The sequence below is a fragment of the Callithrix jacchus genome, chromosome X (genome assembly GCF_049354715.1).
Source record: "Callithrix jacchus isolate 240 chromosome X, calJac240_pri, whole genome shotgun sequence".
NCBI lineage: Eukaryota > Metazoa > Chordata > Mammalia > Primates > Cebidae > Callithrix > Callithrix jacchus.
Window position 1 is genome coordinate 122,416,040 of NC_133524.1, and position 23,522 is coordinate 122,439,561.

Sequence of the window (23,522 nt, forward strand, 5' to 3'; positions counted from 1 at the left end):
TACTATTTACCAGATACAGTGCTAAATATTTTATATGCATTATTTTATCATTCTCTCAAGAACCTAGAAGGTGGACAATATTATTCTGATTTCACAAATGCAGGCACTGAAGTCAAAGGAGAATAAATAACCTATCCAAGGTCATACAGGTAATTCCAAGGTCATTATCCTTCACCACCATGTTCAAACACGTAAGAGAAAATTCTAGTAACTTCCTATCTAAATAAGCTAGAATATGTCTACATTTATATTTGCTTACTACAGTATTAACTACAGCTTCCATTTGTTATTATTCTATTTAACTGTGTGTTCCTATTTTCTGCTTGCCTTTTTAAAAAAGGAAAAATAAGTATCATTAAAATGGCTTTATAAATGCTAAATTTTATTTAAAGTCACATCTACAGCTAACAAATAGTAAAACTGAGCCCCATAGTATTAAGTAGAGCTCCATTTTAAACAAAATAGGTCAGAAATAAGAAAAAAATAGGCTGTTGTGAATTATTTTTCCTATTGTGCATGTTATCAATCTTTTCTTTCTAGCAGTTGTCAGTTCTCTATTTTTTATTCAATCACTTTATCAGAGCTGTTCTAAGTTCTAAAACAAACAAAACATATAAACAACAGAAAAAACATTTTTCAAATTTGCCCTATAACCTCTATTAGTTTTTTGTCTTCCTCAACATTTTTAGACAAATTAGATATCTGCCATTTTCTCCTTCGAGCAGGCTCTGTTTTTCTCTGCACTTTTTCTTGCGCTATCACCTTCAAAGTCAACAGCTCATTTCCTTCTCTCTCACTTGTTCTTAAAGTAGTATGTTATATTTAAAAGGTCAGTAGCCCAGTTTTTAAAATAACTTCCAATTGTGTGTGTGTGTGTGTGTGTGTGTGTGTGTGTGTGTGTGTTGTCAGTGGTGGGGGTGGGAGGGTGCCAAGAATTTCAAAGACTTGGTTAAAAATAAATTTTCTTCAAAAATGACAATTACATTTTGTTTCTTGATTTGCAAGCATGTAAGGTCTTTATCAGCACACCTTGCAACTCTCAAGACTTCCATTATAATCCTAGTAATGGTATAACTTACACTATTTTACATTCTCCAAAAAAAAAAAATATCTTAGGAGGCTTATTGTTTAATTCTATAATAATCTGGGAAAGATCTGTTTTAATATGTTTAGTTTTGTAGATGCCAGGTGTTTGTATTATTTCTTTCATATCACTGCTTCCGGGTTCTAAAATTTAGATAAAACATGTATATAAAGCTTTTTTAGACATCTACCAAAAATCAATCAATCAATGAGATGGTACTGAAAATAATATTTTTATATATGAAAGATATACGGAATATGTGTATCCCTATATTTATGCACATATTAAGCTTACAGGAGTGACAGACAATGCCACATTTGGTTAATAAGTTTTGTGTCTCTTTAAGTTTCAAAGACTCTATAGCATCAATTTTATTTTTATTGTAATTTCTTTAGTATTGTAGTGGTGTATTCCAATATGTTGTCAGATATTAGCCATGAAATAATGTTTTAGTTAAAATACATTACATTATCACGAGTCTTGAAGTTGAATTTTTTACTGAAATATTGTTAAAACAGAAATTAAAATAGCATCACCTGTGAATTCACCTAAGCCACTGGAAGAAAAATGACTAAGCAGATCTATTACTTCTTAGGTTGGGTTTAGAAGGTAGTGGAATCTGAAATGTAGCCTTTGATCAAATAATACAGTGTGTGAGATAATGAATATTGAGCACTTTATATTGCCTGTTCCAAACTTCTTCCCTGTGAGTGATCCAAAGCACAAGACTAAACAAACATAATTAGATTTTTTTGTGTAAAGTTATTTGTTTAAATGTTGTAATCCTCTTACTAAAAATAAGTTGAAATTTAATTTGGTGACAAGCCCTAAATATTGAAAAGTCATCTGAGCTTTCATCAAATCTAGCTGGTATGCACCCTCCTTTGATAAATTTTATATTTGCATAACTAAAAATTTATTTTCCTATTGCTTCCTTAAGTCCAATGAAATCAAGGTAGAAATTTCCTGTAAATACTAGGGTGATAGGGCAGAAAATAATAATTGTTATAGTTGTAATCTTATAGAGATTTCACAATTGTTCAATGCTATGCACAGTAAACACAGAAAAGCAGTATACTTTTAACTGGATAGCCAGAAATACTTAAGTAAGTCCTCTTTTAGGACCTTTCTTAGCAAAGCTGAAGGAATCCAGATATAGTAATAAGGGTGATTTTTTCCCTAACACAAAAATAAAGTGTGATAAATTTTGCAAAAGCAGGAACTACAGCTTTCATTTACTCTAATATAAGGATCATTGTGAAGAAAATTTAAAGCAAATTGCAAATAAGTATCAGCATTAAATAGAGAAAAGACATTGGCTCCTTTTCTATAGCAATTGGCAAAGCACCCAATGGCTCACTAAAGAGCTCAGCTCCAGCAATCCAACAACTAGGCATTCCATAAATAAGGTTATCTGAAGCTCCCTGGAAAGTGCTTCAATCTTACCAAATGACCACCAGTGCAAAATAATCTGACTGGATAAAAATATATAAAAAAGAGGAAAAAAAAACCAAATAACAACATCAAAAAATACCCATAGGATATTAAAATGAGGTGGCCACACGAAGTTAAAAACAGAGGCAAAGGTTAATTTCAAAGCCATGTTTCATTGAAAATTCTGTATACAACTCTAGTCAAAGGATAAAGGTGAAAACAAAGGTTCATGACAATTATCTGAGTTAATTCTATCACGAAATCTATTTCTCATTAAATTGTAAGAATCTGAGTCAAATTTTGAGCTTGGTTTAGGGTCGAATTTTCTGGTTATTACTTCAGGTTCTCACTCTGCTAATAAAGACATACCTGAGACTGGGTAAGTCATAACGGAAAGAGTTTTAATTGACTCACAGTTCTGCATGGCTGGGGAAGCCTCAGGAAACTTACAGTAATGGCAGAAAGGGAAGCAAACACATCCTTCTTCACCTGGCAGCAAGAAGGAGAAGTGCAGAGTGAAGAAGGAAAAGGCCGTTATTAAAACCAGATCTTGTGAGAACTCACTATCATGGAAACAGCATGGGGGAACTGCCTTCATGATCTAATCACCTTCCACCAGGTCCTTCCCCCAACATGTGGGGATTACAATTTGGATTACAATTCAGAATGAGATTTGGATGGGGACACAGGGCAAGACCATATCAGTCACTAAGAGAATATATTTTTATTTTAAAATGATGCTATTTTTATAAAACAATATATGCTCACTGTAAAAAAATAATCCATATAGAAAGATACAAGAATGAAAATTAAAATCCTGTAAAACTTTATCTTCAGTAGTGTTTTTATTTTAATTAAAAGTTTGTGTGTAGCAGAGGCAGAGCAAGATGGCAGAATAGAAAGTTCTACCAATCGTGCTCTGCAAAAAGGATACTAAATTAAATAATATCTACACAGAAAACAAAACAAACAAACAAGCCTTCATGGAAAAAATATCAGGAGAGCACTTACAGTACTTGGTTTTAACTTCGTATTGCTGAAAGAGGCACGGAAGAGAGAAAACAGTCCTGAATCACAGATGCCACCCCTCCCCCTCCTCTGGCAGCAGAGCCCTGGAATGTGGAGCATCTCTGGATGCTGGGGGAAGGGGAACACAGCACTTGTGAAGCATTGAACTCGGTGCTGTCCTGTAAGAGCAGAAAGGAAAACTGGACCAAACTGAGCTGATAACCCCCACCCAAGCCAACCTACTGAGGGAGCATTGAAAGAATTCCTAGCCAGAAGAGAATCACCAATTCCAGGAACTTAAGTTCCGGCAAATTTCACCACCATGGGCTACAGTGCTCCAGGAGGTCTCTAAATGAACTTGAAAAGCAGTCTAGGCCATGATGACTGCAACATTTATATGAGTCCTAGTGCTGAAATAGGCCCAGAGACAGTGGACTGGGGTCATGAATCATACTAAGATACAAGCTGGGGCAGCCAAGGGAGTGCTGACACCACCCCTCCCCTAACACCAGGTGGCATAGCACAGGGCTCCAAAAGAGACCTCTTCTATCTGCTTGAGGAAAGGAGAGGAAAGAGTGGGGAGGATTTTGTCTTATATCTTGAATACCAGCTCAGTCACAGCAGAATAAGGCCACAGTCATAGTTGTGAGGCCTCGTTCCACTCCACAGTGTTTAGATGACATTCTTAAACACAACCTGGGCCAGAAGAGGACTCACTGCCTTGAAGAAAAGGACTCAATACTGGTAGCATTCATCATCTGCTAACTGAAGAGCCCTTGGGCCCTGAGTAATCAGTAGCAATATTCAGATACTACTTCGATAACCCTGAGTGAGACTCTGAGACTTTGCTGGCTTCAGGTGAGACTCAGAAAATTACCAATTGTGGTGACTACAGGAAAAAATTTCTGTTTGAGAGAATCAGAGGAAAAAGTAAAGATGTCATTGCCTGGCACATCAGATACCAGCACAGCCACAGACAGGTAAAGCACCACGAGGGCTTTGGGGATTTCTGTTTCCGGGACTTCACTATTGGATGGGATGTCTGGACCTGCCCTGGGCCAGAGGAGAGCCCACTGCCCTGAAGGGTGAATCCTGGGACAAGCAGCATTCATGACAAGGTGATATAAGAGACCTTGGGCCTTAAGGGAACATTGGTTATAGTCCAGCAGTATTCCTTATGGCCTGAGGTGGTGGTCGTCCCAAGGTGAGGCTTCTATGTCCTCGGAAAAAGGAATAAAGAGAAAGAGAAGTGCATCTTGGGACATGAGTGCCATCCCCAAGTTATGAGGTTTTTGGTTCTAGCCCCTGACTCCTGATTAGCACTTCTGGACCCACCCAAAAGACTGAGAGACCTTGCTGCCCTGAAGGGAAAGGCATAGGTCTAGCTGGCTTTGCCACCTGATGATTGTAGAGCCCCAGGGCCTTGACCAAACATAGCGAGTAGACAGGAAGTGGTTACAGCAGACCGTGCTATGCTGGCTTTAGGTATGACCCAGTGTAATCATACTGGTGGTGGCTACAGGATGCTTATGTCATTCCATCTTCAGCTTTAGGTGCTGCAGAACAGAGAGAGAGACTGTATATGCCCCGCACAAGTTCTCTCTCTTTGCCTACCACCATCCACAAAAGACATGACTTTCTCCTTTTGACATGATTGTGAGGCCTCGGTAGCCACGTGGAACTTTGAGCCCAGTAAACCTCTTTTTCTTTGTAAATTACCCAGTCTCACATACATTTTTAGCAGCAGTGTGAAAACAGACTAATGCAGTAAATTGATACCAGTAAAGCAGAGTCCCTAGACAAATACACCCTATCAAGATTGAACCATGAATAAATTGAAAACATAAACATAAATAACAAGTAATGAAATCAAAGCCATAATAAAAAAGTACCTCAGCAAAGAAAAGACTTTGCCTGATGGCTTCACTTCTGAAGTCTACCAAACAGAGAGAGAAAAATTAATGCCAATCCTATTTAAACTATTTTAAAAAATACAGGCAAGGGGAGTACTTCTACACTAATTCTGAGTTCAGTATTAGACTAATACATAAACCACACAAATACAAATAAAGAAAGAAAGAAATTACAGGCCACTATACCTGATGAATATTGATGCAAAAATCCCCACAAAATATTATGAAACAAAATTCAAATTTACATTTAGAAGATCATTCATTATGACCAAATGAGATTAATTCCAACAATACAAGGATGGTTCAGTAGATATAAGTCAATGTGATACACCATGTCAAAAAATGAAAGATAAAAATCATATGATCATTTCAGTTGGTGCTGAAATAGCATTTGATAACATTCAACAAGGCTTATTGATGGTAATTCTCAAAAAACTGGGATAGAAGGAACATACCTCAACATAATAAAAGCCACATACGACAGATCCACAGCTCGTATTACACCGAACAGGGACAAATTAAAGCCTTTTCTTCAAGATCTGGAACAGGACAAGGCTGCCAACCATCACACCTATTATTCAACATAGTACCAGAAGTCTTAGCTAGAGCAATCAGATGAGAGAAAGCAATATAGTACGCCCAAATTTAAAGGGAAGTAAACAACTCGTTTTGTTTACAGATAATATGATCTTATATTGGAAAAAATATAAGGATTACACACACACACACACACACACGCAAAACATTTAGACGTGATCAACAAATTCATTAAAGTGGAAGAACAGAAAAGCAACATAAAAAACTACTAGCATTTCTATACGTCAACAGTGAACAATCTGGAATAGAAATAAAAAGTAATCTAGGCCGGGCGCGGTGGCTCACACCTGTAATCCCAGCACTTTGGGAGGCCGAGGCGGGTGGATCATGAGGTCAAGAGATCGAGACCATCCTGGTCAACATGGTGAGACCCCGTCTCTACTAAAGATACAAAAAATTAGCTGGGCATGGTGGCGCGTGCCTGTAATCCCAGCTACTCGGGAGGCTGAGGCAGGAGAATTGCCTGAACCCAGGAGGCGGAGATTGTGGTGAGCCGACATTGCACCATTGCACTCCAGCCTGGGTCACAAGAGCGAAACTCCGTCTCAAAAAAAAAAAAAAAAAAAAGTAATCTAATGTATAATACCTGTATAGAAAATTACATACCTAGAAATAAACCAAAGAAGTGAAAGATCTCTACAATGAAAACTATAAAACAAAGTAGTAAGACATTGAAGAGAACAAAAAAATGAAAAAAATTCTATGTTTATAAATTGGAGGAACAAATATAGTTAAAATATTCATACTTCTCAAAGCAATCTACAGATTAAATGTAATTCTTATCAAAATTACAATCAGAATGTCAGAAGAATGATCAGAATCAATGACATTCTTCACAGAAATAAGAAAAGCAATCCTAAAATTTAGATGCAACAACAAAGACACATACACGCCAAAGCCTGTCTTGAATTACACTAATTCTTTTTTCTGCTTTATTAATTCTGCTTTTAAAGTACTCTGATGCATTTTTCATTATGTGAATTGCATTTTTCAACTCCAACTAATTTTTATATTTTTAGTAGAGATGAGGTTTCACCATGCTTGCCAAGATGGTCTTGGTCTCTTGACCTTGTGATCCACCCACCTCAGCCGCCCAAAGTGCAGGGATTACTTTAATTATTTTAAACTATTTTTTATTATTTTAATCCCTTTGTTAAATTTATCTGATAGGGTTTTAAATTCCTTCCCTGTGTTATTTTGAATTTCTTTGAGTCTCCTCAAAACAACTATTTTTACCCTTTTGTCTTTTTTTTGAGACAGAGTCTTGCTCTGTTGCCCAGGCTGGAGTGCACGATCTTGGCTCACTGCAACCTCCACCTCCCGAGTTCAAGCAATTTTCTCCCTCAGCCACCTGAGTAGCTGGGATTACAGGCACCTGCCACCATGCCCAGCTCATTTTTCTCCATAGAGTTTCACCATATTGGCCAGGCTGGTCTTGAACTCCTGACCTCGTGATCCACCCACCTCGGCCTCCAAAAATCCTGGGATTACAGGCATGAACCACCATGCCTGGCTGACACATTTGTCTTAAAAATCATGTAACTCCTCTCTAGGACTAGTCTCTGATGACTTATTTAGTGTGTTCGGTGAGGTCCCATTTTCTTCTGTGATGCTTTTGGATGTCTCTTTCTGTCTGGATATTGAAGAATTAGGTATTTATTGTAGTCTTTACAGTCAGGGTTTTTTGTACACACCTTTCCTGGGATGGTTTCTAGGTGTTTGAGTGGACTTGGACATTGGGATCCTAGTGTTTGCTCACTGCAGTTTTGTCTCCATTAGGGGCCACACCAAGCCCTCTAATACTGTTGTCCTTGCAGACTTTGAGACTTGGCTAAGACCTCGAAGAATTCTATGCATTACTCGGTAAAGCCTCTTGTTCTCTTTTACATTTTCCCAAACAGAGTCTTTCTGTGTGCTGGAGCAGGGGTAGAGTTGACACAAGGATGCCTGTAGCCACCATCATAGGTATTTCACTGAGTTAGACCTGAGGCCAGGACAGCAGGGGTCTTGCCCAAGGTCTTCTGTAACCACTAGTTGACTTCTGCCTGTGTTTGATCTAGGCTATATGGCTCTACAATCAGCATGTAGCTAAGCCAGTCAGTCTTGAGTCCTTCCCTTCAGGGCAGCAAGTTCTCCCAGGCCCTGGGTGGGTCCAACGATGCAGTCTAGGAGTCAGGATTTGTTTTCAGAAATCTTAGAATTCTACCTACTGCTCTATTCTACTGCAACTAATCTGTCAGCCAAACTGAAAGGCAAAATTCTTCCCATTATCCTCTCTCTTTTCCACAGGAACAGGAGTCTTTGCGTCTACCACCACCACAAGGCCATTGGGAGTAATGCCCGGCTACCCTAAATGCTCACTTTAGGGCCAAGGGCTCTTCATTCAGGTTGTAGTCAATGCTGCCAGGCCTGGGACTCACCCTTCAGGGCAGTGGCCTCCCCTCTTGTCCAGGGTAGGTCCGGAAATGCCATCCAAGAGACAGTGCCTGGAATCGAGGACCCCAAGTGCCTGGTTGGTGCTCTACCGTACTGTGGCTTAGCTGGCGTTTAAGCTGAAAGACAAAGTCTTATTTACTATTTCCTCTGCTTTTCTCAAGCAAAGGGAATCTCTTCTTATAGTTGCCACAGCTGTAAATGTGCTGGGTCACAGTGAAGACAGTATGTCTCATAGTCTCAGCCAAGGCCCATGGCATGTACTTCCTGGCTACTGCTACTGATTGTTCAGGGCCCAAGTGCTCTTTAGTCAGAAAGTAAGGAATCCTACCTAGGCTGGGTCCTTCCACTGAGACAGCAGATTTCTTTCCAGCTGAGGTTCTGTCTAAAAATTACACCTAGCATCCAGAGCCTGAATGAGGCCCTCAGAACTCGGATACCCAGTGCCCTGTCCTATTGAGAGTGAGCTGGTATTTAAGTTGCAAGATAAAGTCCTCTTTTTTCTTCCCTGTCCTCTCCTCAAGTAGAAGTAAGGCAGCTCTCTCTGAGCTGTGAGCTGTGCTGCCTCAGGTGGGGGAAGAGGTGGTACAAGCACTCTCTTAGCAGCCCATTTGGTGTCTCACCAGGTTGTCTTTTCTGCAAGTCCTCTGGCTTTAACCCCTTCATAGCACAAGGACTTGGCCTAGACTGACTTTCAGGTTTATTTAGCTCCCCAGAGCAATTTACCCCATGGTTGTGAGGCTTGCCAAAACTCAAGTTCCAGCCACAGGGATAGGTAAATCTCCTCAGACTGGGACTCATCTAAATGTGGGCATTGGTTGAGTTCCACCTGGGGTAGGCAGCACTAAGTTCTAATGCAAAGTCCGCAAATCACTGTTCTGTCCCTCCCCAAGCACACAGATTCTCTGAATCAAGTGGCCACTGTCAAAGGATAGGGGAAGGGTCACACTGGCAATTCAAGACTTTCCTACTCTATTCAGTACCCCTTTCAAAGATACAAAGATAAAATCAGGTACTGTGATCATTCAGCTGATTTTTGATTCCTATCAAGGTACATTTTCATGTAAATGCTAAATTCTGTGCAGAGAACAATTGGAGGAGTCTTCTATTTGGACATCTTGCTCTGTCTCCTCTGTCTTAATCTACTTTAAGTAGTTTTCTGGACAAGATTTAAAGACATTACTTTTTTGATTCAAATCTTGTTCATCCTTCACAGTAGAGCTGCATTTTTTGCTCTTTCCAGAATCTCTCTCTAATTAGACTGCTTATGTCTCACCCATCTCTGCTTTTGATTAAGTCCTAAGAAAAAAAGTCAACATCCCACAATTAGGCATTTATTTGTTGTGATGTATTTGCTGGAAATTAATTTAAGCTACTCCTCCAGACAATTTTTATATCATTTACAGTAACTCACAGAGAGTATTGATAATACAGGAGACATTCAATAAGTAGTTGTTGACTTGTCTCTACTACTTTTTATCTCATGAATTTAAAAAGAGGAGGTCAAAAAATAGGAATATGACTACGTTAACCAGGTTCAAGATTTCCTTGAAATCAAAGAGCAATCTAACCAATTTAAATTAACTGGTGCACATTTGATACTATGTTTGGTTAAATAGGTTATAAGTTCTAAAACTTTTTGGCCCAAGGCCACATTCTACTCCTAACAATTGCTGTGGACTCAGAAGAGCCTTTGTTTAGATGAGTTATTCTATTAATAAAAGCCAAGGAAAACCTCCCCTTTTCCCTCTGAAGATTTTCTAAAAAGCCAAGTCTCAAAAAGCAGATTAATTGGAGAAAAGATATACAAATTTATTTAACATGTATAAGCAAGAGCCTTCAGAAGATCCAAAGACAGAGGAAAATTTGTTCATTTTTATGCTTAGATTCAAAAAGGTACGGAAAGCCATGTAAATATATTATTGGGCAAAAAAAGAGTATGATCTAATGCTGTAGCAGGAGCGACATGGAACAAACCTCTTGAACACTGAACTGTGGAAGGAAGTGGTTTTTTATTCGGCTGGGAGCTTGGCGAAGGCTACTGCTTCATTCACCAAGTTGAGTTCCCTGAGCTTCAGCTTCCGGCTCTTTTATAGGCTTACAATGCTAAAGGGGAAACTGAGGTGGAACTATGTCATTGTCCATTTGCTGGGCGTCTAACCTTATAATCTGTTGGCTTCATTGATTTGCTAATTCATAGGCAGCACAAACAGAGACAAGCAAGGGAAGGGGGATAGAGAGACAAGACAAAAGCAACAAGCTGTTTGTTGGCAGAGGTGTTTCCAGGAGGGGAGCCTGGTCTGTGGAGACGTGGCAGCATGAATCAGTGCTGGACTCTAGCCAGCACAGATAACATTCATTTGTATAGCTCTTTCAAGGTTAACAGATAGCAGAGATGCTGGGAACTAAAGAGGGAGTCATTTTCCCAGCTCTTTGGTATTTTATTTCATTTTTTTTCCTTCTTCACCCTTCCTATCTGGAAGGTGGGGGGAGGGAGGAGGTGAAATTGAAGGAGGCGAGGGGGTCTCCCCTCTCAATGCTAATAGACTGAGTGAGGAAACCCAGCAAGGCTAGTATGTCTAGATTCTTCTTGACATCTCTGAGCATACATTCCTACCTCCTGGGTATGGGGCAGGTCCCTCTCCGAAATGTGGGTTTTATGACCTACAGTCAAACTAGGTGGGTCAGATAATTTAGGAGGCCAGTTTTTACACGGAAAGGTAGAGGGAAAATTAGAGTAATGTTTTTAGGTTTTATGCCTGGCTTTGGGAAAAGGCTTCTGGCTTCAATGATCTGCCTTGAAGAGGGATCCTTGTTTTTATGCCTAGCCTTGGAGAAGACTGGTATTGAGAGACAGGAAAACAGGGAAAGCTCAGAGAAAATCTTTTGCTTCTGAAGCTACTTCTAAGGATTTAATTTGGGGGTATTGCTTTCTGAGCCCCAACACCATATTAGAAATTAAATCTGGGAAAATTGTAAAACACAGAAATATATAAGCATGTATTGCATTAATCTTCAGAGCAATGATACCACATATCATGTGGCCTCTGAAAAACTCCCACTGCACACTCAGGAGAGGATTAGAGTGAATAAGTCAAATAATATCCTCATATAATAAAGAAAATACTTTTACTTCATGGGCCCTTTGAAATGATATCAGTAGGGTGACATTTTTCCCCAAACCAAATTTTAGAACTACTACTCTTAATGAACTAAATGTTACCAATCTGTTAAAAAACTAATCCTGATATTTGGAGGTCTATGGAGAAAAACGGAACTGGAGTGTGTCATGTGGTCAAAAAGGTTTTATGTTCCATTGTCCCTCTATCTAGTCAGTGGTTTAGAGCTAATGAAAAATAGTATCCACTAGCAATCCAGGCCTGTCCCCACAAGACTACATCATCTTGTCAGTTTTTCTCGAATGTGGTTAGAAGATCACCTCTTAGAATCTAAATAAACTACAGATAACTGGGCTCCAGTACAGACCAATTAAATCAGAATCTCAGGGGTAGAGCCAAGGAATCTGCTATTTAAATACCATACCCAGGTCAGTCTGTTGCTCAATAAAACCTAGAAACCACAGAAATAACCAAGTTTCCAGGTCACTCTGAAGGTTTGCAATGCTCCATTTACCCTCATTTAACCATATGCCAAAAGACTCAGTACTTCTATAAAGGTTGGTCACTTTGGCTCAGACTTTGCTACCTGAGTGATAGTACTTTAGAAATTTCCTCCAGACATTTTCTAAGAGGCCCTTTCTTATTTCTTTGCCTTCAACAGTCTGATCTTTCATTCTGTTGAACTGCCACACTAAGTAAACACATATATCAATTTATGACACTAAGAACTAGAGGAAGATCTGAAATAGTTAAAAAATAAAGGCAAATAGATGACTCCATAGCTCTTGCAACTATCCAGGACCTTTAAACAAGCACTTATGTCAGCAACATGAGCAAACAACATAATTCAGACAAGAATTAAGAATGGTCTCTCTCGATAGGCTTTATTATTATTTTAATTTTGAGTTTCATCAGCAAATTTTCCTGCACACTGAATTATAGTCAGTCTATAAAAGTGTTACACTTCCTCCAGCAAGCTATTTATTTGACCACTTGAGAGGGATGTAGGGAAGGCCTCTGGGTGGGAAAATTTTTTTTTCCTCTAAAGTAACAAATCGTTCAGAGAATCAATCAATCAAATCTTCACTATCAGGAAACCATGCAACATTCTTTTTTCCCCAGGCCTTTCTCTTTAATCATCACATGCTTTCAGTGATTCCTGTTGTGAAAGGCAAGATTCTAAAGCCCAATTAAACATGTAGTCAAATACAAAAATGCACTCTTTATTCGAACACAGCTACTACATTAAATATAACAATGGGTGATTTATGTAGTGCCAATTGAGAAGCTTAAAGCATTATACACCATGGGGTTTTTTAAATAGTGCGGTTAATCCTCACCACCTTAATGATTTAGGAAAAGGAAAACGGCCTTATATGTAGGAGGGATAGGTGGTCACCTACACAGTGCTAATTAAATTGTGCCAAGAAGTCTTCTTGCTCCAGAAATATCACCCATGGTTATATTAACCTATCATGTGTGAAGTGACTTATAGTTTGCAGAACAATTTCAAATAATTATATTTAATTTTTCCAACAGTCCTGAAATAGGTAGGAAAGGTGTTATCATCCCTATTTTACATAAAAAACACTGAGGCTAAGATGTACAAGGAAATTATTACATTTAAACCACCTAGTATGTGACCGTCATTATTCACACATTACTTAATATAATTATCTCTCTAATCCCATGTTAAGGGGTAAGGAGAGTGAGGTTCAGAGTAGTTAAGAAACTCATCCAAGGCAACACAATTCATAAGTGGTAAAGCTGAGATTTGAACCCACATTTGTGTCCTTACTATTCCAGAGTCAAAGCTCTTAACAATTTCAAAAAGCAGATTCATTTTTAATAAACTGATAGTTTTCAACGTGAATTTCCAGTCTTATTTATAAGCAAGATGAAATTAATTTAAAAAAATATATATTTTTTCAAACCAAGTGCTCAAGAAATTAAACATGCGCTCAATTCCTTGGCTCAGCAATTAAATCTGACATGGCAAATACATATATGACACCATTATAAACTTATGGACTGATGATTTCTGTAAACTTTAACCTGTTTTCATTAACTCTTGTCATTTTACTTGTTACTTAATGTTTGCATCTTAATTTATATTATTTGCCATATATGAACATGAACATTGTTTTTATTTTTTAATGTTTATATATTTCTCTAATTCAGAATGGTATTCTCCAGGGTTATCATTAATACCTCACTTGGATGACTCAAGCTCTGCCCCCATTTCACCACACACACACACACACACACACACACACACACACACACACAATCATGGAAATAATATGAGAAATCCTGTATGTTCTATATGTGCAGCTTAAGAGCTCAACATTAATTAAATCTTAATATTGATAATTCTGGGCTCATACTGTTATTAGTTCCTCAGTAAATGGTCACTTGGTGCTGTCTTATAACCAATTCCTATTATCTGTCACCCACCCCCATTGCTCCATGACAGTGTTTTCAGTCGTCACCATATTGCTATATTATTAACTAATACTTCAAACACTTGCTGCATCCCTGCAGAAGCAGACTTTCTGGGATGTGAGCATTACAGCTTGGATGATTTCTTTATTGCAGAACTACCTCTGGATGAGTGTCAATGAGTCCATGCATTAAAACAAAACTAAACTCAGATTTGGTACACATGCTTTTATCTGATCTACTTTTGTGATTGACCTAGAACTATAATTTGGAGGCCACATGGTTAAATGAATGAAATATTGTCTTTGGTGTCAAATTGGTTGTATGTGAATATTGTTTGTCATTTACTAGTTTTTGGACCAGGGAAAGTTCTACTTAACTTCTCCGACTCCTTCCTTCCTCATGTATAAAATCAGCATAATAATAATATCTGCTTTAACAGCTTGTTGTGACCATTAAATGAGACAATGTATATCAAATGTTGGGTATATAGTAAGTTGATTTTCTTTTACTTCTTGCTTTTTTTTATTCTCATCTCACTTGCCCTGCTGCTAGTTAATTTCTGGCTCTGACCCCCATGAGAGCAAGAAAAATGTGTAAGATATGTTGAGGAAACTTCTGATAGCTTCTGATTTGTATGAAGAAATAACCGGTTGGGAAGTAATTGCCATGTGACCTGTTTTAATACAAATATGTAAATATTTAAATCTGAAACAAAATACTCTGTAAAAGTAATAATAGTCTATTGAATCATATAGCTAGATCCAGCAGTGAAGCATATATTGTTATTTGCTTTTGCCAGTACTAGTGGTGAAATAGCCACACTCTCACCTGTTCATTCTCATCAATTACCACACAGAGTTTGCAGGACAGCTGGTGGTGGAGAAGACAGGACTACTGCCTATAGCTGTGTAATAGAATAATGCTGCTTGGCCCATTTTGGGAAAGTATCATATTTCCATGATTCTCATGCTTTAATACATGGGATTAAATAGCTATAGACTCCTCAAAAACCTGTTATATAATCTAGAAGCACTTTTTGGACATCATAAACTTAGAGAGTTTTTCACAGGCATAGCTATATCACTTGAAAGTGAGCAAATGGGTAGTATTTTCTGATGACTGTCTACCCCGAGATCAACATGACAATTTCTTTATAAGCTAGATGGAAACAGAGAAATTCATTCTCATGTCTTTATATCCTGAATTCTTACCTGAAGCAAAAAAAGAAAGGATGTATTTTAAATGATACTTTGCCTTCTTTTCACATCTGCAAAACTTATTTTTAAAAAACACACAGCAACATAATTTTGGTAGATCAATCACAATTTTTTTTCAATTTGATATTTGGTTTCATTATATTGCCCATGCTGGTTTACAACCACTGGACTCAATCCATCTTCCCGCCTCAGCCTCCTGAGTAGCTGGGATTACATGTGCATGCCACCATGCCCAACAATCGCATTTCTATTAAAGTCATAATTGCTATGCAAAAGTAAATATATGTTTCTACAGATCTTACTAAGCATTTCAATATAGTCACCAAAATTTTTTGAGAGGTACATGAATGATGTCTGGAACTATGTCATGCATAAAGAAACTAGGGGTAATGGAAGGCCTTTATAGCTTAGCTACTGCTATGATTTGAAGATCCCCTTCAAAACTCATGTTGAAATTTAATTGCCATTATGACGGTATTACGAGGTGAGATTACTAATACAAAATTGGATCACAAAGTCTCCACCCTCATGAATAGACTGATGTTGATAAGGCAGTAGTGAGTTTGTATTGCTAAGTGGGTTTATATGAAAGTGAATTTGACCATCTCTTGCTTGCTCTCTTTTACTCCCTTTTGCTTCGACCTTTTTTTGTGGGATGACACAGCAAGAAGGCCCTTGCCAGAAGTCAGTTCCTTGATACTGGACTTTCCATCCTCCAAAACTGTGAAAATAGATTTCTTTTGTTTGCAGATTACCCAGTTTTAAGAAATATTATAGCAGCAGAAGATGGACTAAGACAGCTGCTTTGCCAACTAAGCTGTTTTTTGGCAAATCTTCAACTTTCATTACCCATGTTTCTCTCCCCCAAACTGTTATTTAAATTAATTAAAGAAAAAGGTATATATTTTATTACTGCATTTTCAATGCTCAATGGATGGTTGAGTTAGCCCGATAGCTTTTTGTCAAGAGGTAGGTTTTGAGATAGTTTTCTGTAACTTTGAAATTTGAATGTCTTCAAATATTTATTTATGGGTAAAACTTCATGAATTATCTGGTTGATCTCTATCTCTGGGGAGTCTAATTGGTACCTTATATTTCTATTTCTGCCAAATATGAGGCATAGTTTTGATTTGAAATAAGAACTACATAATTCCAAAGTTTATTCTTTATTCTTACCTTGATAATTGTTCTTCCCATTGAATGACATCTCCTTTTATTTCCATGTATATTGTATCCATTTCTCAAAACACAGCTGAAATTTAATCCCACATAAACTGTGTCATGACTACTTTAACCCACAATCATAGTTCCTTCTTCTGAATTTCCACTGTGGTCTTAGCTTATACTAGCCAGCTAATGGTTTGTGTCTATTTTTTATGCCATTCTTCAATAATTTTATAGATGTTATTTCACCTCCCTAGAAAATTAGAACATTCCTTGAAGTCCATATGGATTGTGTATTTAACTTTTTTAGTAAAATCAACACTTAATACAATAGTGAATGTATACTGTAGGCATTGGATAAATATGCACTATTTGCACAAAGGAAAAAAGTTAAAAACAAATTATGAGCTAATATCCATAAATTATACACTTCATGGCTTTGGAAAATTCTTGGTGCCATGGTCATTGTCATTGTTCCCAGCAATTTGGTTCCTATATTACATTGTATTCCATATAAACCAAGTAAGATGATATCTTACCAAACAGGTATTTCTAGGTAAAAATATATTATTATTATTATTTGATAAGAACAGAAGGCTTCATTGCTATTATCAGGAAAGAAATATGCAACTATTATACTGGAACTATTTATCTAAATGTGATTCACCAGCTATTAGCAGGCATTTACCCAAGTTGCGATTTCCCTTCTGATACAGCAAGCACTAAAAGAGCTTTAACACTCCACAACAATAATATTGCTAATAATACAATTTTTTAACATAAGGACAAGGTGCAGAATAAACTGAAGCAAGAATAGAAACAGGACCTGGACAATCAAGAGATGACTTACTAGTAAACCATGCTAGGCAAGTGAACAGATTCTTCTGGGAAATGTGATGGAAACATGCCACTTTCTTGTATAGATGGAGACAACACACTCTAACAGGAAGATGTGGATCTGGATACCCAAAAAGTCACTTCTATATGAGTTGTGTTGATTTGCAGTACTGAACGTTCATTTACAATAGTACCCTGTACTTATGTATTATTCTTTCTTTCTTTCTCTCTCTCTCTCTTTCTCTCTCTCTCTCTCTCTCTCTCATACACAAATACACAGATACCACATACCTAAAAATTGAAGCACATGGTGTTTGAGTCTGTTATCTTTCCTTAAAAGAAATGAAATACACATTACTGTTGAACTGTAGCAGCATATGCTAATATTGAAAATAAGGAAGACACCATCTACAAGGTCTAGCCGGCAGAGCACAAATCTTATGTAAATTTAGGCAGGTGTGCCAGGTTTATGGCTTTATCCTAGAGCATTGGTGATCTTGGATAAGGGGATGGCCATTGTAATATCAGTGCAATGAATCTGTAGATCAATGTCAGAAAAGAAAGCTGGGAAAGTACACTTTCTTAAAGTGAGGGAGGTAGATGAAATTTAGGATGGAAAAACAGAAAGCGCCCTATGCAAAAACAGTTAGAAGGCCAAATCTGAGCTAATATTTATAAATTTATGACACCTGTTATGCCTTTTATTCTGACCCTCCTCACCTGAGAGAAATTTCCAATGCTCTATTACAGAAAATAAACACACACACACACACACACACACACACACACACACACACACACAGAGAGAGAGAGAGAGAGAGAGAGAGAGAAGCGAAGAGATAGAGAGAGCTTATAAATTAATAGGCAAGATGAAGGAAATAACTACAATGGAAGGGGTTAAAAAATAATGTCACAATGATTCTTAGAGGAGTTCTTGTTTCATCTTCACAGATAGAAAAGCCATTTATCCCCCAAACCTCTGCTCCCCACCAAATTAATAACATGCATCTCCCAAATTGGAAGTTTAAATTACAAGATTAGGCACAGTACTCTGCTCAAAGTGTTTTCAAATTTGAGGAGACTTGACAACTACCTTTTATAATAAAACTTCAGAAGTAACTATTTAAAAAATATCATGCTTCCATGATTCTAAATCCTTCTTGAAATGATTCTTCTTTCCACTGCCCTGCATTAGAATTAATGCAGTGAATTCCTTTACCACCCATCTACTACTGTGCAAACACCAGTCCCACATTTAAGTTCAAAGGAGTGTCACAGATCCATCCCCACCCACCACCCTCCCCACTCCTTTTCTCCCGCCCTTCCCTAGCAACTGATAACCTCAGAAAGAGAACTCCAAATCTAGAAAGAAGCAGTTGGTCCCTGCCTTCATTCGAGTGCCAAGCCTCTAAGGCAGAAGCAGGAGTCATTTCTCCAGACTGGGCTGGCCTGTGTGGGTGTTCAGCTGGTTGTTTCCATCACCTCACGAAAGATATCCTGATCAAATTTCTTCATGGCTTGTATTGAAAATGTGTAAGTACAAAACCGAGTACAACTGTTTAATTTGGAAGGCAAAGTCAGTTTGAATTGCTTTATTGTGTAACTGGGACAGGGATGAGTAGGTTGGAGGGGATGTGGGAGGAAATTGCAGACAAAAACTTGAAGGATACAAATTTAGTTATGAAGAATACTGGATTTAAGAATGGCCACTTTGAATTGTATTTTGAAAGAAAATTGGCAAATCCCTAGTCTTAACAGTGGAGTTTAAACATGAGGAACTTCTTACTCTAGGGTGTGGTATTGGTTGAATGAAAGGAATCTGTAACAAAATTTGGTGTGAGTGTTGAATGATGCCTTAGGAAGAGAAACTTATATGTTTATTAACATAACTTTTCTTTGACTTATATGAAGAAAAATATATTTTACCTCAGAAGACATTCCAGAACAATCTTGCCAGAATCTGAATGCCAGGATTAGTGAATCATAGATTCTAGAGGGACTTGGAAAAAGCTAGTATTTTCTATTATATGTTTACTATTAAGCTATGTGGGTCTTCTAGGCTTTCTTGCTGTCTTGTAGAGGTGAAGAAATGAGGAATGAAATAGGCCACTGGGTAGTCACGAGGGGCAATCATGTAGCCTAGCACTAAAGAAGCCACCTGGGAAAAGGCCAGTGGACTGAGCAAGTATTTGGCTACATGTAAGAGAGAGGGCACTTTTTTCCCCTGGTATATTTCAGTGAGCTCAGTCAATTATATATTTTAGCTATTTTCTGGTTACCACATTTCCATTTTTATTAGCTCTTTGATTTCTGTTTTTGCCAGCCTTGGAGGGCACGCTCCCTCACCCATGATAGTAGCTGTGGACAAAAATGGGAACCAGGAGCTGCACCACGACATGCCCCTGCAATGTCTGAGTTCCAAGCTGGAGGATGACGCAGAGCCCTGGGGTCAAACTCAAGTACCGCTGAGACCTTCCGTCAATGTGCTGACTGATCTGGCTAGAGAGCAACTGGAGTGCCCCTCTGAGAGAACAGGATCCTGCATTCCTGTTCATAGTTTGAGAGCTCTCATACACCCCTATGGTCCACCACCTGCTGTTGCAGAAGAGTCCCTAGCAACAGCAGAAGTAAATAGCTCGGATGCACTGGCAGGCTGGAGGCAGGAGGGACAGGATGCTATTAATGTGTCCTGGGAAGTCTCTGGTGGTCCTCCTGCAATGATAGGAGGGGGCACAAATGTCAACAATGGAGGCACTGAGAGAGGTAGTAATAATGCAAGGTTGCATGTGGCTTTGCCACGAGGTAAAGGGTTTTTTGCACCCAGGCGCCCACAAGTGAGAGGCCCTTCACATATTCCCACCCTTAGATCAGGGATAGTAATGGAGGTGCCTCCTGGAAATACACGAATAGCCTGCAGGGGAAAGCTGGCTCATGTTTCTTTTCCACTCAGGGGCCCATGCCACCCCATGCATAATTGGCCAAGGCCTATCCCGTTGTCTTCCAGTACTCCAGGTTTACCTTCTTGTTCTACTGCTCATTGCTTCATCCCTCCTCGACCTCCAATTTTCAATCCATTTCTCACTATGCCTATTCCTTTTGCTCCTCCTCTGATATTTGGTCCTCCACTGCCTTCTTATTTTGCCCATTTCCATTCTGCGGGAATGCCAACTCCTGCATCACCCACCAGAGAGCACAGCTGATGGCGAAAATTAATAAAAGGAGGAAAAAAGGATTTTCGAAAGAGGTGAAAGTTATTCATGTATGCTTTTACATTTGACACCTTGTACCCTCCCACACTCTGTTTAGCACTAATGTGCCCTACATACTGGAGATTTAATAAAGAATGTGAAGTTTGAAACCTTGTAAATTATTTCTCAAAATACCACCCCAGGAACCAAAGCCTTGGATTTTGTGTTCTATCTTTAAGGTAATTAAAACAGAAACAAACCTGTCAGTGTTTACTAAATAGCTTAGTTAAATGACTGTTACTACTCTCTATTGAATTATCTTGCAGTCACTGGGGAGGGTGGTTAGGTTCTTCCTAGGCCAAGGCTAGGTTGGGGAATCTCTGTTTGCCCAAGGATATAAGGGGTGCTCGGAGTTTGATGGCTGAATTAAGATAAGGTCCATAAAGGGAGCCCGAAGTCCAGACCATAGAGAAAACATGCACAAACAGTAAAAGAAGCTAGATGAGATTGAGGTGAGAGCAATAGAGCCAACATTTAGCACTCATAGGCAGAACCAGGTTGAAAAGTCAGGAAAGAAGGAGGAAGGAAGATGGAAGAGTATTCTTATACCACTGCTTAAACACGAACTGGTGTTTGTGTTTCAACTTTTTCTTGTTGCTAATTACATAGTATATATAGCTCTGGCTCATTAAGAGTCCAAAATCAAGGTGGAACAGGACTGATCCTTTCACCCTTTGTCTGAACAAAGAGCTCACTATATGTATTAGCCCATTCCCACACTGCTAATAAGGACATACTCAAGACTGGGTAATTTATAAAGGAAAGAGGTGTAACTGACTTACAGTTCCACATGGCTGGGGAGGCCTCAGGAAAATTTCAATTAGGGCAGAAGGGGAAGCAAACACATACTTCTTCAAATGGCAGCATGAGAGAAAAGTGCAGAGGGAAGATGTGGAGGAGCCACTTATAAAATTGACAGATTTTGTAAGAACTCACTCATTATCATGAGAACAGCATAAAGATAACTGCCCTGATGATTCAATTACCTCCCAGCGGATCCCTTTAACAACAGACACATGGGGATTATGGAAACTACTATTCAAGATGAAATTTGGGTGCGGACACTGCCAAACCATATCACTATATGCTCAGAACTTTGAAGTGCAAATGAAAATACTTTACTCACATGGAAATATTTTTCTCAGATACTGCTGTGTTTGCACTTCTCCTAATTTTTGCCATTATAATGACGGTTCTGAGAGATTATCAAAATGTTCAGATGGGATCTTTTAAAATTTCAATTAAAGAAAATAAGGATGCTGCATGCAGTATGAAGGGATGTACATTTTGACAGCTGTATAACAATTCACTATATAGTAAAATGCCCTAAAACATAGTGCTATTGTACATGAACAACCAATCAACTAGAAATGTCTGAAAAGGACACTTCTTCAAATAAGCATTTTTAATATTCAGTGCTGATAGAGTAGGTGATATATCCAGTTAGATAGAGGCTGAAAAACATGCCCGAGACAAAAACCAATAATGAATTTTCAGCACCAAAAAAGAGTCATTTGCTATTCTGGTTAGAAGGACACATAGATTCATCAAGTTTCTTTTATTTGTTTTATAATAAGTCATTCTAAAATGTACAGGTGGTATTCTAAGGTTTAGCAGAAACATCTGGATAGTGCCTGATAAAATTCCTTTCACCCTGTGTATGTCCTGAAGCTGGCATAATTCCATCAATTCACTGTGGTGGATGAAACAGAAGTATTCAGCAAATCTTTGTACAGCTGCTCATGACGAGGTAGCTTAGTCCCAGTGTACTAAATATTTATTGAAGTTTAATCCTTATGAACAGAGAAGTTGGGCATTCTTATAGTCATCAAAAATATCTTTTGAGTCAGATGTTTAAAGATATTTTGACACGAAATCAAGTCATCATGTCAATAGTAGTGCTGTATCTCTAGAGAGTTGCCAAAAGGTGGGGTAAGTGAAAGCAGGACAAGATTCATTTTCCTCTCAAAGAAAATAAGTAGCTCAGATCAACACTCAGAAAAACTTAACTTACAATTAATTAAAGAAATACATGACAAATTCACTAAAACAAGCAAGTGACATCAATACAATTGGCTCCTTTTCAACTCTCTTTTCTCTTTTCTCACCCTGTGTTTTTTATTTTCTATGTCATGTCTAAACACTGAACACCAATAGTAAACAATAATGACTACCTATTAGCAAATTGAGGCACTGAAGTTTTATTTATATGTCTAAGATGCAGGATAAATACATTTTCTTTAGTTTATGAAGAGTTCTGTGCTATATAGCCAGTTTAAATGGATGCAAGTATCAAATAAGGCTGGAATCATGCTGCTAAATGCAAATGTAATGCAAATATTTTTGTTTATACATAGCTTCTGCATGGATTACTGTATTAGCTTGTTATCACACATGGCAGTGTCCTCAATGATAGAAAAACATCTGTTTTTAAATAAATGAGTCACAGTAAAGTTGCTATTTTAGAATTGTTCTGGTAGACTATGAGCCATATTAATCCTATACCATAACATGCTATTTATCTTGGAAAGCGCTCATAAAGCAATGTATTCAACACTCTTGAATATATATTATTTATTTTTATTCTCTGTGGCTTAAATAGAGTCTAGCCACAAAAGAGAAAGCTGAACATCAACAAAGTCATCCTTTTTTCTGGTAATCATGGTAATTGGCTAAGTATTTCCTATTCAAAGCTCTAATCATCGTCACAAGAAGATTCATGTTATTCTGTTTATTATTTCTAGTTCTCATTATATTCTTTGTCACGAGACTGTAGCATCAGAATTTTAATGTCCTATATATTCTCTAGAAGACAATAATAAACTGTACAACATTGACCTTTTACATGTCTACAGTATGATTCATTAGCCATTTCTATTTTTCACTGTTTACAACTTCTATAGCCTTGGTGCAAAAGTTACACATGCAGCCAATGAAAATGCAGAATATTGAACAGGTTAAAGTTCAAAGTTATGAAGTGTTTGAAGTTTATAGGCTTTCATAAACTAAAATGCTGTTAACAT

The 23,522-nt window shown here is 38.0% G+C and overlaps 1 protein-coding gene across 1 annotated transcript; it reads left to right on the forward strand.

Moving 5' to 3' along the window:
• Positions 1 to 18,642: 18,642 nt before the first annotated feature.
• PRR32 (proline rich 32) lies at positions 18,643 to 20,609 on the forward strand. Its single transcript, XM_002763241.6, has 2 exons — positions 18,643 to 18,784; positions 19,575 to 20,609. The coding sequence occupies exons 1-2, from the start codon at positions 18,765 to 18,767 to the stop codon at positions 20,449 to 20,451; spliced, it is 897 nt and encodes a 298-aa protein (XP_002763287.3). The 5' UTR covers positions 18,643 to 18,764; the 3' UTR covers positions 20,452 to 20,609.
• The last annotated feature ends 2,913 nt before the right edge of the window (positions 20,610 to 23,522 follow it).

Excerpts from the sequence above, each read along its gene's own strand:
- PRR32 (XM_002763241.6), top strand. The coding sequence starts at position 18,765 with ATGGCTTGTATTGAAAATGT. Across the intron at positions 18,785-19,574 it reads ATGGCTTGTATTGAAAATGT|CCTTGGAGGGCACGCTCCCT; the intron begins GTAAGTACAAAA and ends TGTTTTTGCCAG.